At 34.1% G+C, this 16,833-nt stretch overlaps 1 protein-coding gene across 1 annotated transcript in view; it reads left to right on the top strand.

The window, feature by feature from the left end:
* The window catches only part of LOC119637543 (secretory carrier-associated membrane protein 1), a 37,276-nt gene extending 26,705 nt beyond the window's left edge, over positions 1–10,571 (top strand). The window contains exons 3-6 of the mRNA XM_038033616.1: positions 6,506–6,707; positions 6,767–6,896; positions 9,828–10,083; positions 10,175–10,571. Of these exons, the coding sequence (XP_037889544.1) occupies positions 6,506–6,707; positions 6,767–6,896; positions 9,828–10,083; positions 10,175–10,327 (741 nt within the window). The 3' untranslated portion in view covers positions 10,328–10,571. The remainder of the gene's footprint in view (positions 1–6,505; positions 6,708–6,766; positions 6,897–9,827; positions 10,084–10,174) is intronic.
* The last annotated feature ends 6,262 nt before the right edge of the window (positions 10,572–16,833 follow it).

Raw genomic sequence — 16,833 nt, forward strand, 5'->3', positions numbered from 1 at the left:
ATTCAAACAAAGAAAAACTAAAAATAAAATTTAAAAAATACGAAAACGTTTTACCCTACCCGAAAATTATCTGCAGAAGGAAATTTTCAATGTTCATGTTGAATATCTATCAACATATTAGCGGCCTCAATTCATAAATTCAGTGAGCACGGAGTTTTCTTGTTTGGCCTTCACTGAAACTTGGTTAAAGCCTGATCTACATTCGTCGGCACTTTTCCATAATTCGTGTCGCAATGGTGGGGGTGTTTTAATAGCCATATCTGCGGCAATCCCCTCCCATTCAATTGAATTGATGCTCTCGACGTTGAATTCATGGCCATTCGAGCAAAAATTCCTAGTAAATACTTATATATCACCTGCTCATATATTCCCCTAAATTCGGATATATCCGTATATAAGAAACAGACCGCCCTCATTTGCGAGGTGGCCAAGCGGTCTAAACCTACCAATATAGTCATTGCGTTGCGTGACTTCAATTTGCCTCAAATCACTTGGTGTTACAGTGATAGTTCTGGTTGCTTGATTCCTACTTCTGATAGAGCTGTTGTCTTCTTTAATGAATTATTCGATCATAATTTAGTTCAATACAACGGTATCCCTAATTGCAATGGTAGACTACTTGATCTTTGCTTTGCCAATTTTCCTGAGATTTGTGTTAATCGTTCTCTTCCTTTTAGTTTACCTGTGAATCCTTATCACCCAGCATTGGGTATTTTCTTACATTACAAGCATGATGGTTCGTTGAACGTCTTTAACATTCCTAATTCAACTTTGTCGAATAAATCTTATGAATGCTAATTTCTCATCTTTAAACTCCAAGCCTCTGGCTTCGCTTTCTATTTAGTAAAATGGATAAGCTCTTACTGGACAACAGATCATTCAGGGTTTTGTTTAACGTCATCACCTCGGATGAATTCCCCGTGACGTCTGGCGTACGTCACGGCAGCCAAGGTCCCATTTTATTTAGTTTATACATTAATGATCTCCCATCGGAAATTAATTTCAGCCAGATTTTAATGTACGCTGATGGGGGTGATAAACTATGCTCCGTAGGGAGCATAGAAATGCCGAAACTCTCACCTCCAAGTGATGATCCCCGGAAACGGTTCGACCGGCGAAGAAGAGTTTAAGGCAAAGACTATTATAACTCGGCGACGAGTTTTCTGATAGATGGTTTTAGGGGTTCACTGAGATATAGTTTTTATATATCTTCTCAAAAGTTTTTACTATAAAGGAAAGCCTAACCAGACTCAATGGTAGCTTGTTTTGCATAAGTGCTACGAATATAGTAATTACTAAGAGCATGGAAATCTGGCCATGTCAGATGATACGTCCGATAACTATATATCTTGAAGAAAGATAGTCCGGAATTGGCTAACCGTGACTGTATGGTTAAGTCTAAAGGCAAGAGTGGCGTATTACATTTGTGATACAAAGCCCAACATAAGGATAAAGGCTTTGTAGACTAATTTTAAGCTCCACGGGGGTCAGGAGCCCCCTCAAGGGGATTGATTTGATGTACGAAGAAAGTGCGCTGGAAGGTAGATCATTCAATCCTTGTGAGCCTTGACTGCTTGGGTACGGCCCTACGGGGAGTATCGTGGTGGCTGTGGTTTTCACCATTCCATATCCATTGGAATAAATCCGAGGTGACGATAGGCCTCACCACATACCAGAGTGGCGGTTCATACGGCCATACACGATGAACCATCTGCGCACCTCGGGGTAAGAGAGGCCCCCTTATTAGGGGTTTGTGTCTCCCCCTGGGGGGTGATCACTCAACTTATTGAGTGCCTATGATTGTAGGCAACCCGTCTAATTAAAGCATCAAGCCAGGTGCAGACGTTAAACCTTCAGAGCGATCTGTACGCTGATCATGTGAAACTGTTTTCTTCCTTCTCTCTAGAATCGCAATCACATCAGCTTTAAAGTGACTTGAACAACTTGGTTGCATGGTGCTCTTTGAATTTTCTGAAACTAAATCCAAATAAATGTAAGAAGCTTTCTTTCTCAAGAAGAAAGCAATTCATTACTCAGTATTTCATTGATTCGCATAAGTTGAAGGACGTCAACTCGTTCACAGATTTAGGCGTTCTATTTGACCATAGGTTACGTTTTAACTTGCATATTGAGCTCTCGTTAAGTAAAGCTAGGTCCGCGCTTGCGCGAACATCTTATCAAGCGGTGAAAAAAGGAACAAATAGGAAATAAAATGTATACCCACAAAAAGTAATCGAGAACATCATATGTTTTAAAAACTGGCAGCTGACACCATATTTTATAAAAAGGAAAAAAAGGAAAACTAAACAAAAAAAATGACTTCATTGTAATCATTAATTATAAATTAATATTATTAATTATTTTGGTGTATAATTGTTTAAACTATTAGTTTTTTTTTAATTTGGTATAACTTATAAAAGCGTCAACAAATGCATTCGGCGACTTGTAAGTCTTCGTTTCACTTTTCTTCTCCTAATAATAAAAAAAAAAAACGAACCATAAAATTTATTTTTATTAATTTTTTTTTTATATCTGAAGTTTTAAACTTTAAATGTATACGTTAGAAAGTTTCAAATTTTTTCCTCGTATAATCATAATTTATATATACATATTTATTTAAAAACAAAATAAAATCATGTGATGTAGATAAGCATTAAGATATTTTGCCTAGATACCCCTAGGCAACGAAATGGGCAGAGTGTAGGAGACTGATTGAGAATTGATTTTTTTGTCCGTCTGTCTTTATTAATGGGGACTCTTAGATTATATCTGTAGCGTTAGCAAGATGAGGGTAATTAGAATGACTTGAGCTACCTCGGTTGCCGACAAGCTAGGCCACAATGTATGAGTGTGCACTAATTTTTCCTTTATACGTCAACTAGCTGATTAAACTAAATTACAAAATGCTATTTAGGATATCCAATGTGAATGTCGGATTCACTAGATGTCATCAAGTCTGTTTGCTTTCGTGGTAATCGGACGCCCGTTTTGTGTTGTGATTCGAAAAAGTTTTAGTAAATTCCTATCTGCTGACTAATTTGAACTGAAATATGTAAAGACTGAAACGATAGCGTGATACTGAAGTAGCGCGCAATCGAAATAAATTTCAGTTCTGCACTGTTTGTTGTTCCTGATGCACATACACACGAGTGGAGAAAAGTCAAATTGAGAAATAGGTACTGATCATAGAATTTTCGTGCGGACTTCAAAAAAAGACTATAGCAGAAAGCACGCCAAGGTTTACAACGACAAGTAATGGTATCGCACTTCTAATGCGCTGCATTCTATAAATTTTCCCATAACTCCTAAGAAAGCGACAAGTAGCAAAACACACCAAAAATAGTCGATTGCCAAAGTGATGCGAGTGAGGATATACAAGCTTAAATAGACCGACTCTTAAAAAAATATTGGAAACCCAAATTGAGCGTTTAAACAGCCAATATTTGTGATAAATTTTCTTTATTGCCGCAAGAATAAGAAGATGAAGTGATAAAGGAAACCTAAACTACCACGAATTTTTGGAAAGGTGCAACTGTCAAATACGGTCGTTAACCCGTGATCTTAGGTACTTGGTAAAATTAACTTCGACGTAATAAGAAAGCTTAGAGAATACTGTTAAGTTTCTCGATAACCTCAACAAAATATAATATATAAGATTTGAAGTAAAATCCGTATCCAAAATACAACCACAGTCACTTTTTCAAACTGAAATCAGTTTTAAGTAAATACATCAAAAAAGGTTAAGCTCATTCAGTATACAATTTAAGATATTTACTGCACCGAAAAATCACAGTAAAGGAACCACAAAAATGTTGAAGACCCCTACGATGTGCAAACTGTCTAGAATTTGCGCACTGTGGGTGTTACATGTACCGATCTTCACAACAGCTCTGCTATCGCATTGAAGTCTAACAAAACAGACAAGCGAACTGCAAAATACTGGAGCCTAAAGTTCAAACAAATGAAATTAATTGCAGTGCCAAAACGAGCTTCCAACCAAATTACGGTCATCAGTCCTAAATAATACAAATACTTATTCAAAATATATAATTATTCATAGCAGAAATAAATGAAGTCATGGCAAACTTGCAAAGCATGATGAGATACATGCCAAAATATCGAAATCTCCTATCCCAAACTTTTGAGTAAGAAATGAACGCGTTAAAAATAATACGGCCAGCACGACCAAGAAGTGACGAAGTTTGTTAAAACTATAAATATAAGTATATCACTCATTTTGAAAACCCATATTACAAATAGAAACGATTTCAAATTAACAAACTACATAATATATCATATGACATACGAAACCCTAGTGAACGAGCTTGTGGTGGTACTACTATTATATTAAAAAGTAATACTAAACGTTATTCAAAATTACTCGAAGGAATTTATTCACGTGACAATTACCTACTTTACAAGGTTCAATACAATAATTTTCTTTCACTAAGGAGTAGTTTCAAAAAAGTTTTTCAACTTTTGGTACGACATCACCTCCCAAAGAGGAAGGCAACTCCACATAGTGATAAAGGAGAATAACCTTGATATTGGCCTCAAGCGGCTAACCAATGTACTGACATAAAGATTTAAAAGAAGTCCCAGACTTTATTGCATTCGCTGGCGCAAAAAATATTGCAAAAGATAGAGTCTCGAGTACCTTGTTTGACCTTTCTTTTGGTCACTTTCCAGTATTTATAAAAATAAATAAATACCAATCTGTGCCAAACAAGTCAGATATGTTCTCAAATAAACACAAACTGGAGTAAACATAGAAAATAAATATGTTTACATGTATCAACAAGCGTTCCTTTGAAAAACGCACAACACATTGACGTTGTAGCGGAAATTTTTAATCAAACGCTGCGAAAAGCAGTTGAAATGATCACTTTTTATTATCAAGTTTCTTAGCACTATACAAACTCTAATTAAACAGAAGCGCCTCAGAAAACAATGGGAAAAACTTAGGTCCCCATTGTTGAAGCAAAATTTGTAGCAGGACACTAGGAAATTGAAAACTAATGTTAGCGAACAAAGGGGGCAAGAACTACGGTCTCAACTTGAAAATATAAATGTACCCACACCTATATAATTTGTGTAAAACAACGAAAAATTATAATCGTTCAATTAAACGGAATATTCGATCACATATTACAACGAACGATGGGCCTAAAACATGTGAGATGTTTGCACACAATTTGGCAGTTGTATTTGCACCTAACTCGCCCACTATGGTCATACCGGCCTAAAATATTACAATGACGAATGATTTACTAATACCCAATCAATCAACCTATAATAACAATTTAACGGCAAATAGTTTCATAATGAGAGATAGTCAAACCATGCCAATGGGATATCCCGGGAAACCATTCAAAGTCCAGTTCGCCCAACTCTACGACAATTGATACATGTGGACAACATCACTTCAAAAATGACTCATGAATAATTACAAGGAGCTCTAAAAATCTCATTATATATCTTCAAAGCCATCTTCTATATATTTTCCATTAAGTTGAAGAAAATTTGTTATTATTACGTTATCTAAACCAAAAAGTTAATGTTGTAGTAGCTTAGTGTCACTTCCAAACTGTTTGAAATAGTACTACTGAATATTGTTTCTACCTATATCAATGTACATACCACAATTCCACAGCGTCAATTCGAGTTCAGGCAATTCCACCATAAAAATCCATCGTATTACGGTCCTTATATGACAAGCATTTGAAACCAAGGAGTATTGCTCAGCACTTCTCATCAATATATATCACGCATTTGGAAAGCATGAGACGGAGGACTGTTGTACAAAATTTACCATATAAATGTAATACCGTATAACATATAATACACATAGTTTATTAGGAACCTGATCCCTCCTTTGCTATATGAAATAAAGACTGCGTGTGACCACTCTAGGAAAATCTCTGCAGTCGTCGTACAAGTCAGTATTCTGTGTACCAACTGCTCATCTATTGCATTCTGCACGTTCACTCTCGCAGACGACACTGCAAGCAAATCATAGCGTCAAAGCAAACTCTAAGCCATACAATCATCTTAAAGTAGTGGCTGCAAAAATAAATTTCAATCCTACAAAATATGCGAACATTATATTCATCCTTAGAAACAGAACATATGCTCGAATAACAAGAAATGCAGTACCCCAGAAAATTTGTGTCAAATACGGGGATCTTTAATCAAGTAGTCACTTTACTTGGACTCACACCATGGGTGCAAAGTTAAGTAAAATTGAAAACGAATGAATTCTGAGGGATGTTAGACTCAAATTTTAAACTGGGTCTTGATAATAAAATATTTTTTTACAATGCTATTAATAGGCCAATGTGGTTCTACGGAATCCGATATATGCATATGCAATATATACATATTAAGTCTTTGCAAAATGAAAAAATAATGTAAAATAAATAACAAAAATATAATACACACCAATTGCAAATGGTTTTAAAAGTGGATTGCTAATTTTAACATAATTGTTTTATTTACTGTATAGCGCCGACAGGAAGAGCTTGATCGCAAAGCAGCTGAGTTGGATAGACGTGAACAACAACTGCAAGGAAACATGCCGCAGCTAAATAATTGGCCACCATTGCCAGATAATTTCTGTCTAAAACCGTGCTTTTATCAAGACTTCAGTTTAGAAATTCCTCCAGAATTTCAAAGACTTATAAAGCACTTGTATTACACATGGATGTGTGAGTTCATTAACTATGAGTAATAAATATTTTGCGATATATTTTGATAAATATTTCAGTTTACACTTTTACGATGTGCTTAAACATTGCCGGGGGTTTCATTATTTTATTGCATAAAGGCAATTTTACTGATCTTGGTCTTTCTATATTCTACATATTTTTGTGCACGCCTGCCTCTTACATATGCTGGTAAGCTGTTATTATAATTATAAAAATCTAAAAAATTTTAATAGTGCTACATTATGCAAATATAGAGACCTTCGTCTACTTCCATTACTACTCAAATGCTTATTAGTTTATTCTCTTACGCATATCTGCCTTGTCATTAATAAATTGTTAGCAAGAATGCTTATTCGTTCATATCCAAAATCAGAAGTTTTCAGACTGTTTTGTTCACTTTCCGCAAATGTCCTTGAAGTTAGCTGGAAAGGGGCAAAAACGTCCCATAAAATGTGTAATATTTTATACATAAGAAAGCTATGCTAACCATGAGTAGAATCTCCATTATTCTATCATTTTAAAAATAGAAACGGTTGTTGTGATACCAAGCAGTGGGTATATTTTCTATCTACACATTCCTTGCTTTTTTTCATATATGTACACTTAAATGCATACTGAAGCGCGTATTCAATTAAAAACACAGAAATGTATATGATTCTGCTTCACAAATATTTTAGAAAATGCGGCACCACATCAAGATATTATTAATAGAACTTGTGTCCACGCGAGGATGAAGGAGCAAGCTATCAAACGGTTGCTAATTAACAACGTTACTACTGTTATTGATAAGAAAATCACAAAAAGTTTGTCGTAAGCTCCTAGTTTGAACAAAATGTTGGACCATCTTGTTATTTAGTTGTCTCTGGAAGCACACACTTCACCATCAGAGAAAGATTTATTAAGAAATTTATAAAGCGTTGCAAAAACCAAGAAAACCAAGCTTCTCTGATACCTTTTCAAATTTCGTCCTTATTTTTAAAAAAATGTTCGCAATATTTACTTTAATGAGTTTCTAAGTTAAGTTTTCAAAGATGGGATTTTACGTTGGTCATTCCAAAAGTTCATTATTTTCCCTTTATAATCATTGCGCAATACGTTGTGTTGTTATCCTTCGTAAATATTCAAAATTCTGCCTAGAGTCGAATGTTCATGGCTCTATTGAATTTTTTTCAAGTTCTGAAATTTTTGAACGTGTCCAGTTTGTCCTTGCATATCATGCCAAATCGTTTTTGTTACCCCCACCTTTAGTGGGTTTTTGAGTACATTCTACGTTATGCACCAGACGTTGCGGACGTTAGCGAAACTTTCTGCCAATCGGTTCAACTCTCTTAATTTTCGTCTTGCCCTTTTTTTAATAAGTTTTTTTAGGAATGTACGCCATCAGTGAGACGGATCGTAGTAAAGGAGAACGTTTGTGCTTATGCAGTTTTATGCAATTTTACGCAATAGATTCCTCCTCGTCCGTACAAAAAGCTATACATCAATTAAGCATATCCGTTGCTCATCATTAGCTGGAATGTAGTATTCTCCTCGTTTGATCCAGACTCTTTCTAATTTACATATTTATGATTTCAATCAAACACCTGTTATTTGTTTCAACAGAGTTAACATTCTTGTTACGATACCTACCCCCTATGTGCGTAACGATCACACGTTCTTCCTGAGCAGAACATATATTCTGACTACAAAATAGTCTATACAGGTCAGTTTGGATGAACAATGCTTTGAATTATATACCTCGTGATATTCTTTTAAATAATGAACCTTTAATTTTACTAAAAAAAAAACTATAAGTTTTCGTAAGAAACTCGATTTCTCATAGTTTTCACAATTCCAATAATAAATGCACGAATCTGTAATATTGTCAAGGCTCCTCAAGGTCGTAAGAACATGCGTCGGGGCCCGAAGACGATAACAAAATTAGCTCATCCTAAATGCGTTTTGTTAGCCTTCTTTTAAATGGTTTGCATTACATGGAAACTTTTAATCGACATTTCGGGCACTTTCTTATACCTGATCATACTCACCTTTGGCTGCCATGACAATACAATTCAATACCTCTCTCTTTCTCTGTGCACTAAAGGTAGCGGGCGATACAAAGTGACGGAATCTTTTTTTCTTAATAATGCATTAGGGGCTTGCAAAAATTTTGATCACTTTTTTACTTGAAAAAGGTATTACTTGTGGAAAATTGCTGCAATATATAATAATCAAAATAATTTCCACCGTTTTCTGCAACATTTTACAATATTTCTGGCAATATGTCAAAAGAACTCATATTGGTTTGGCAACAACCCAACCCTCGACCGATAGGAATATTCTCCAGCACAGTATAAGTTCCAAACACAATTTGAAGAAAGCTCTTCAGGATGAATACCAAAAAATTGAACTACATTTTTGCAAAAAACTTGTTGAAAGTATACCATATAGATTGCAAAGGGTGATAAACAACAAAGGCATGCATACTAAATATTAATATATAAGAAAAAAACTAAATTTAGGTAGACTGCACAAGTTTGGCTTTAGCAATGAAATGAGTGATATTTTATATTTTGGCGTTATAAAAAGGTTAATGGAATTAAAAATTTAAATTGGGGCTTTTTTTTAATTATTTATGAAATGGAATAATAAAATTCTTTTTTTAAGTAATAAGATTAATAAATTATTTTAGCTGTACGAGTTTGGCTTAGTGCTATAGCATAAATAACTAAGTTTGCGTCTATGAATTGAAATTCATTTTTTCGTTCTGTACACTTCAATCGCATTTAAATATGTTTTTCTTTTTCTCTGTCTTCATTAGACAAATATTTTAAATAAAAACAAAACTGTGCGTCTTTGTCAAGTGTAACATTTAACATAAATAAAACAAGCTTGAAATCGTTTAGTAAATATTTTTCAAAATACTTGAATATAAAAGTTGGCTTAAATTAATTATTAAGTCAATCTTTGATTATCAAAAAGACCTTTAAGAAAAACTATTTCACGGGCGCTTTGAATCGAATAATTGTTACAATAGTGGAGTCATTATTAGACCGTAGCATCAGTCAGTTTGTTCAAAGATTGTCATTTAAAAAGATGTTTCTTAAAAACCAATTTGTTAATTACCGCTTTTCATTTCAGGTTTAGGCCAGCGTACAAAGCGTTTCGCAACGACTCCAGTTTTAATTTTATGGTATTCTTTTTCGTGTACTTTTTCCAAACAATTTTTTCGGTATTTCAGGCAATTGGATTTCGCAATAGCGGTTTTTGCGGATTCATCGTGGCTCTTTCTCAATTCGATTCCACCGCTGTGGGCATTGTAGTCGGAATATTATTACTTGGAGTTGCATTTTGCTTTGCTACTACTGCTGTTGCAAATATTATGATGATTACAAAGGTAAACGAAAAAATTTTTTATTTAGTTAGCGTGTTATTCCAGATTTAGTTAATTTAATCCTCTTCAAGTATTTAATGACGAATTTTTTTAGATCCATTCAATATACCGTAGTACGGGGGCAAGCATGGCTAAAGCTCAAGTTGAGTTTGCGACCGAGTTTATGAGGAATCAGCATGTGCAAGAAGCTGCATCTTCTGCCGTTAACACAGCCATAAATTCGCAATTTAACAACCGGCGCTATTAATTTTAATTCGATCAGTGTGAATTAATCATTACGAAAATGTCATTATGACTACTGATGATAACAGTTTTAGCAAGCGCGTTTATTGGATTTAATTAGACTAAATAAAATCGAATGCGAGTTCTATAAAAAAACACACTTATAATTAATTAACTGCAATTTAATGAATGTGACTTTTTATATTGCGTTAAATGGGTTAGAAATAGCATAATGAACACTTTATATACAACTTGTGATGCGGAAATTTTAAAGGTGCTGTCCAAAAGAAGACGTTCAATTTGTAGGTTTTTTTTGTTTATTTAAATCCATTTACAAGTTGTAAATCGTTGGTCCGAAAAAACTTAACCCTTATAAGCATGAATTCTTAATTTAAAAAATGAAATCAGCCGAAAAATTGGTATAATTGATTGGAAAAATAAAACAAAAGCAACCACATAAAAATTTCCTATTAATTTTTAAAAGATGTCGATGTATTTCTGCATCATCATGCAAAATCGCTCCTTGAATTCCACAAATTTAATGAGCACAATAAAATAATATTTCAAAAATAAATCTCATTACATTAGAAAACATGAAAATCTATGAAAAAACTATTTTTAGCGTTTCAACATAAAGTAACATTACATTTGCTACATTACCACTGTGTGATACCTTTACATAGTGAATATTTATATCTCAATCTGTTTAAAAATATGTACCAGTGACCTATGCCGTCTTTTCTTAAATCCATAGACCGCAAAGAGTGAGGTCATCTTTTAGGTTTTTTCGCCTGTAAACTTTGCTCTAACGAGCAATTACTACGCCAACCGCTTTTTTGTCGTTTATCCAAGGTCCCACATTACAAAGAACATCACCCAAACCATTGCAGGACTAACCAAGATTTGGTAATTGTTTCTTTGGGATGCCTTTTCCAATCGAGCTCTTTTTATAAGTATCCACGAATATATTACGATAAGGTCCAATATATGACGGAATAGGTGGAGGTACCATTTGCGGTCTATGACCTTTATACGATAGCGACCTAAGAAGCTATCCATCAAGTCCACTTCTCCCATGCGAATTTTGCATTATTTTTGTACACGAGGTATCGATCTATTGCTTTGGCCGCTTATCATATCGACAGATATTGTGTATGTGTTGCGAGTCAATATAAGTGGACAACAAAGTAACAACATTGTTGAGAAATTCTTTCCTGATCATTTTTGTTAAGAATCGACGTCTTCTTTAGATTTGACAATCTATTCTATTGTATAGCTCCGACCCAACGGATAACTTATTTTGGGAATATTCTTTTCTTATATCAATACGAAACTTTTACTTACGGCGTCAAGTAAAGGCTTGTTTTCGGTCATACAAGATATTGACGTACGTTTGTTTCCGAGGAAGGAAATAATTGGTTCAATTTAGGCGATAACAGTTGTGTTGCAAAGGGTTTTGATAAAGTGTTATCTTTTCTTGCCCTGTTGCTTACATTTAATTTATTAATGATTATTGTAAGTCTTTGATCTGAATTTGATCTGGTGCTTGTTGAACGACGTAACGCGTAAGTCTGCGGAATGGGTAAACATTGTTGTAAAACTAGCGGTCATTTTGACTAACTGAATTATCTTGAGCGTATCAAAACATTTTTGATAAAAAAAGTCACTGGCGTTAAGTTCTGCGTTCTTTCTTATATATTTGGTCATTGATGTATGGTAAAAGTGGATCGTTGTTTAAATAGTTGTAGAGTGTCTGGTATCAATAATGTAAGCACTTATTCGGTGATGGAGAGGTTTGCTTTTACTCCTACTTGAGTTATTATATGTATGCGAGATTTGTATCTTGAGGAACTCCCTTTTGTTTAATTGGATTTTCTTATTAGCTTTTATCTATTTTCGAAAAATTAACATTATCCCTTGAATGCGTTCTTGCAAAGAGCTTGACAATATGATGTCATCCAGTTACACGAAACATATGTTATTTATGCAGTATTTTAAAACGCTGTTAATTAATGTTTGCGACGTTTTGAGCTCGAAAGACATTCTTACGAATTTAGCATGTGTGTTACAGGGAGAGTTATCTTTCTCTGATTACTTTGTTTTCCGAATTTAGATGTACGATTTTTTTTTTTTTGTACCTGCGAATTCGATGGGGCAGGGTTCGCCGTATTGCCGTTTGCCATCGGTCATTTGCTGTTTGCATAATTTATCACATCGCCACATTCTTTCAGGACGTCGTTTCCTAATATGTCATCATTAAAATTGTGGGGTCTAAATTCTTTTAACTGTAAGTATTTTAAGAATCAAAGGTTTCGAAATACTCCATCCATTTTGGACTGCACAATTCATGTTTCACCATATAAATACTCCATCCAGTTTGGACTGCATAATTCATGTTTCACCATGTATTATGTTGCCCCCGTACCTATAACAAATTACATATATTATCTACATAAATTATATATATTATATATAAATTATATATATTATATATAAATTATATATATTATATAATAATAGTTCCTTTCTGAGGTCCACATGAGAAAATTTCCCGTTGTTTGTCGGTTTGGGCACTTCCGGCCAGCCAACTATTGTCTATCAAGTTTATATCTATTGGCTCTAGATCCGATGAATAACGCATCGAAGTCGTAGATTATTCTTTAGTTGTATCCGGTCACGACAATAAGGATTAGGGTTAGGATTGCTTAGGTTATTTTTATTATAGTTATGTTCCACAAAAATTTTACTGACTATTATTGTAAGAACGGTAGTTAAAACGCGTAGAATTACTATTATTACTTGCTTTGGTAAGATTTTGTTGTAGCTAACATTGCAATTGTCTTGTTTTCCTGCTCTGTGAATTTGTTGCATGCTTTCGTTATTGCTTGAACGACAGCCTTCTCATCTGGCTCTACCTGAATATCGCAGAAGCATTTCCTGCGGCTATTCTGTTTGCGACAGAGTTTCCATTGCTGGCCCCAGAGAGTTGGAACTCCTACAGGTCAATAACGTCCCCATTGACCCCAACGTTTTTTCTCTAAACACATTTAGCTTTATTCTTATTGTGTTAATTTAGTCACATCCCTTATCCGTCGGGTTCAACTCTGTTTATAATATTGTTTATATTAGATCATAACTGGACTTAATTATTTATTTCGACAATTTGTCTGACATTAACTTGAAGACAACCTTTGTTTTCTTATCACCATCTATACTATTGCTATAAATTTGCTTGGTTGAAGATGCCAATTTCTTATCAATAACGAAGTTTTGCAATGCAAGAAAAACATGGTAATCGCTTGGTGCTGGGTCCAGACTGTATGGCGGATATCATGTGCATGTGGTTTGAAAAATTATGATAACGGCCATATCTATTTGGTTACAAACATAAACTAGCATTGCACCCTACTCACCTTATTATACACATCAAGCTAACTAGAATAGTTAACAAAACACACTCCTAAACAGTCTCTTAAAGAATCGTGTGGTTGATCTTCGAGTTGAAGCATACACAAAAGAGGATAACGGAAAGTAAAAATTCGTAGTAGAAGGAAATTACATTGCTGTCGCTGAGAACAAATTTGCATTATTATTGAATATCAACCAAGAAAAGATGCCACAAAACTCTTTTAAAGTATTTTGCAATCAAAAATTGAATTAGCTTTTATTTTGAAAATTAAAGTATTTGCGACATAAAATTTGCGAATAACTTTTTGAATTGTGAAGAAGTAAGAAAAAAAAATTTGGTGAAAGCAACCACAATTTTGCTTATGTGAGCTTGTCACAAAGATCATTCGATATAGGTTTTATTAAACTTTTTACTTTAGGGTTATGTTGAAGTATTGGCTTACTTCAATAAACCACAAACTTTCAACGACCTTATTAAATAAAAATTGGATGACCCGGTATCTAAAATAAAAGAGAATTCATGTTAATTCCATTGATTGATGACGTTTGGCCTTTATTACAAATTAAAATAAAAAAAAATTTATTTGATGACCCTATATAGAACGTATAGTTGACTAGCTCTCACTTCGACGACGTAATTTGTGTACGGTGTGTAACGATGTGTCTAGATATTATCAAAAATTTATTTCCTTGAATAGTTAACCCTTTTGCCACTTTTGTGTAACGAAATATAAAACTCGTTTCATTATTCGCAACATAGTCCAATAAAACTATGAAGACCTCACGTTAAGTGAATGACACTTTTAGTGTAACGAATTTTATACGTGAAGGTATCGCCATCGTTGTGTAACGAAATATTATAATAAAGCTAAAAAGATCAAGTGGTCGGACGTCGCAAGAGATAAATTAACGCGTCATTGTAAAACTAGCTAGTTCGGCAATAATGAGGGTTTTATTTTTTATCCAACAAATATTCCACGGATGGTTACACAGAAACCCCTCCGGAGACAGACGGACTATTGAAACTTTCTCAACGGACAGGCTAATGTCATATCCTATGCTATTCTACACTCCCCAAAAATGGACCCGATGACCTCCACATCTAGTTACCTCTGATTTAAAAAAAAAAGTGGAACATGTGACAATAAAAATGCGAATATTCATTTATTAATAATATATACTAGTGAATGAAAAATTTCAGTAAACATATATTTACATTAAGACCATCAAGGTGGAAAGCATGAGAAAAAGGATAAAAATGTAGGTCGTACATAAAAATACAAGAAAAGAATATATACTATATAAATATATTACAAGTTACTCTACACTAAAAGCAATATAGAATTTTGATTGTAGACTGAGGCATTGTTGCCGATGCAACCGATAATGAACTTATCCAGATGATCTCGATAATGATATTGCGGTATGATGATGACGTATAAATGATGGCGTTGTTCTTTTTCTTTATGCGTATAAAATCGTTGGTTCTTATTAATGTCTCTAGTTTATTGATCTTTGCAGGAAATAAGTATGATTTTTTTTACACACAATGTTATCAATATTTTCATAAATGTCGTAATTGATATGTTGTTACTTTACTATTTTTACTTCTGGTTTGGTTTAGTCGTATATATATAAATATTCTTTACTTAGAGTCCAGCACACAAACATGGTGCACCATGTCATGAGACGTGCCCAAAAATTTACGACACAACATTCAAGCTAACTTTTTTTTCTTAGTAAAATGCATAAAGTTTCTTACACGGCTTATATGTCACCAATGTGTCCATTTGCATTGTTAATTTTTCTAATATCTTAAATCAATTCCTTTAAAAATGGTCTTAAATATAAATTTATCACGGTGAAAAAACTCAAAGGTATTTCACTCGTACTGTTTCTTTCTTTTTTTCATAAGTACTTTACCTTTAGTAAATTCCAATAGTAAAATTGTAAATATTTCATTTTTCATTGTTTATTTATTTATCTTAATTCTACTTATACATGAAACTCAACTAAACAAATAACAGTCGATTTCAATTGGCACTTAAAGCAAAACTTATATTAAATTAATAATAAAGCTTGGTATAAGTACAATAAAACAAATAAAAAGGAAAAAAAAAGCATGTACACAATCAGCATAGAGCCACACTTACAATCGGTACAGGACCAAATTGCAAATGAACCCCTAAGCCATCGCAAACATGCATAAGCCTGGCAACCGATAAAATTTAACAACAATTCATTTTCGATTCATCGTGACATTTTAAGGTTAAGAGCTAGTTTAAGTACGACATAGGTAAATTACGCGCATTAAGCAATGTTGCTTTAATGGACTTTTGAGATTCCGATAATGAGAATAAGTAATAGACATCATTTAGGTTCTTGCAAACAACTCTGAGCGGGTTAAACAGCTCATAATTATATTTACATTGATTAAGCTTAACCATGGTAAAGTGCCTATTTCACCAGGTAATGCAGGCGATTCAATAGCACTATTTATTACTTTGATTACGAAGGAAACGCCAAGAACAAGTCTACGTTTCTCGAGAGACGGTAAGAACAACAGAAGCAACCTATTTTCATAGGGGGGAAGAGAGGCAATCGGATCCCAACCTAAATTTCTAAGGGTAAATAGCAAGAATTGCTTTTGAACAGATTCAATTGAATCTACATAGCACCTATATGAAGGAGACCACACAACAGAGGCATACTCGAGTATGGGTGTAACCAAACACATGTACATCCTTTTCGTAATGTAGGGTTTATCAAGCTCTTTGGACCACTTTTTTATAAAACCAAGCGCGGACCTAGCTTTGCTTATCGAGAGCTCAATATGCAAGTTGAAACGTAACCTATGGTCAAATAGAACGCCTAAATCTGTGATCGAATCGACGTCCTCCAACTTATGCGAATTTATGAAATACTGAGTAATGAATGACGTTCTTCTTGAGAAAGAAAGCTTCTTACATTTACTCAGATTTAGTTTCAGAAGATTCACAGAGCACCATGCAACAAAATTATCCAAGTCATCTTGAAGCTGATGTGATTGCGATTCAACAGAGAAGGAGGAAAACAGTTTCACATCATCTGCATGCATTAAGATCTGGCTGGAATTAACCACCG

This window comes from Glossina fuscipes, unplaced genomic scaffold (assembly GCF_014805625.2).
Source record: "Glossina fuscipes isolate IAEA_lab_2018 unplaced genomic scaffold, Yale_Gfus_2 60, whole genome shotgun sequence".
Classification (NCBI taxonomy): Eukaryota; Metazoa; Arthropoda; class Insecta; order Diptera; family Glossinidae; genus Glossina; species Glossina fuscipes.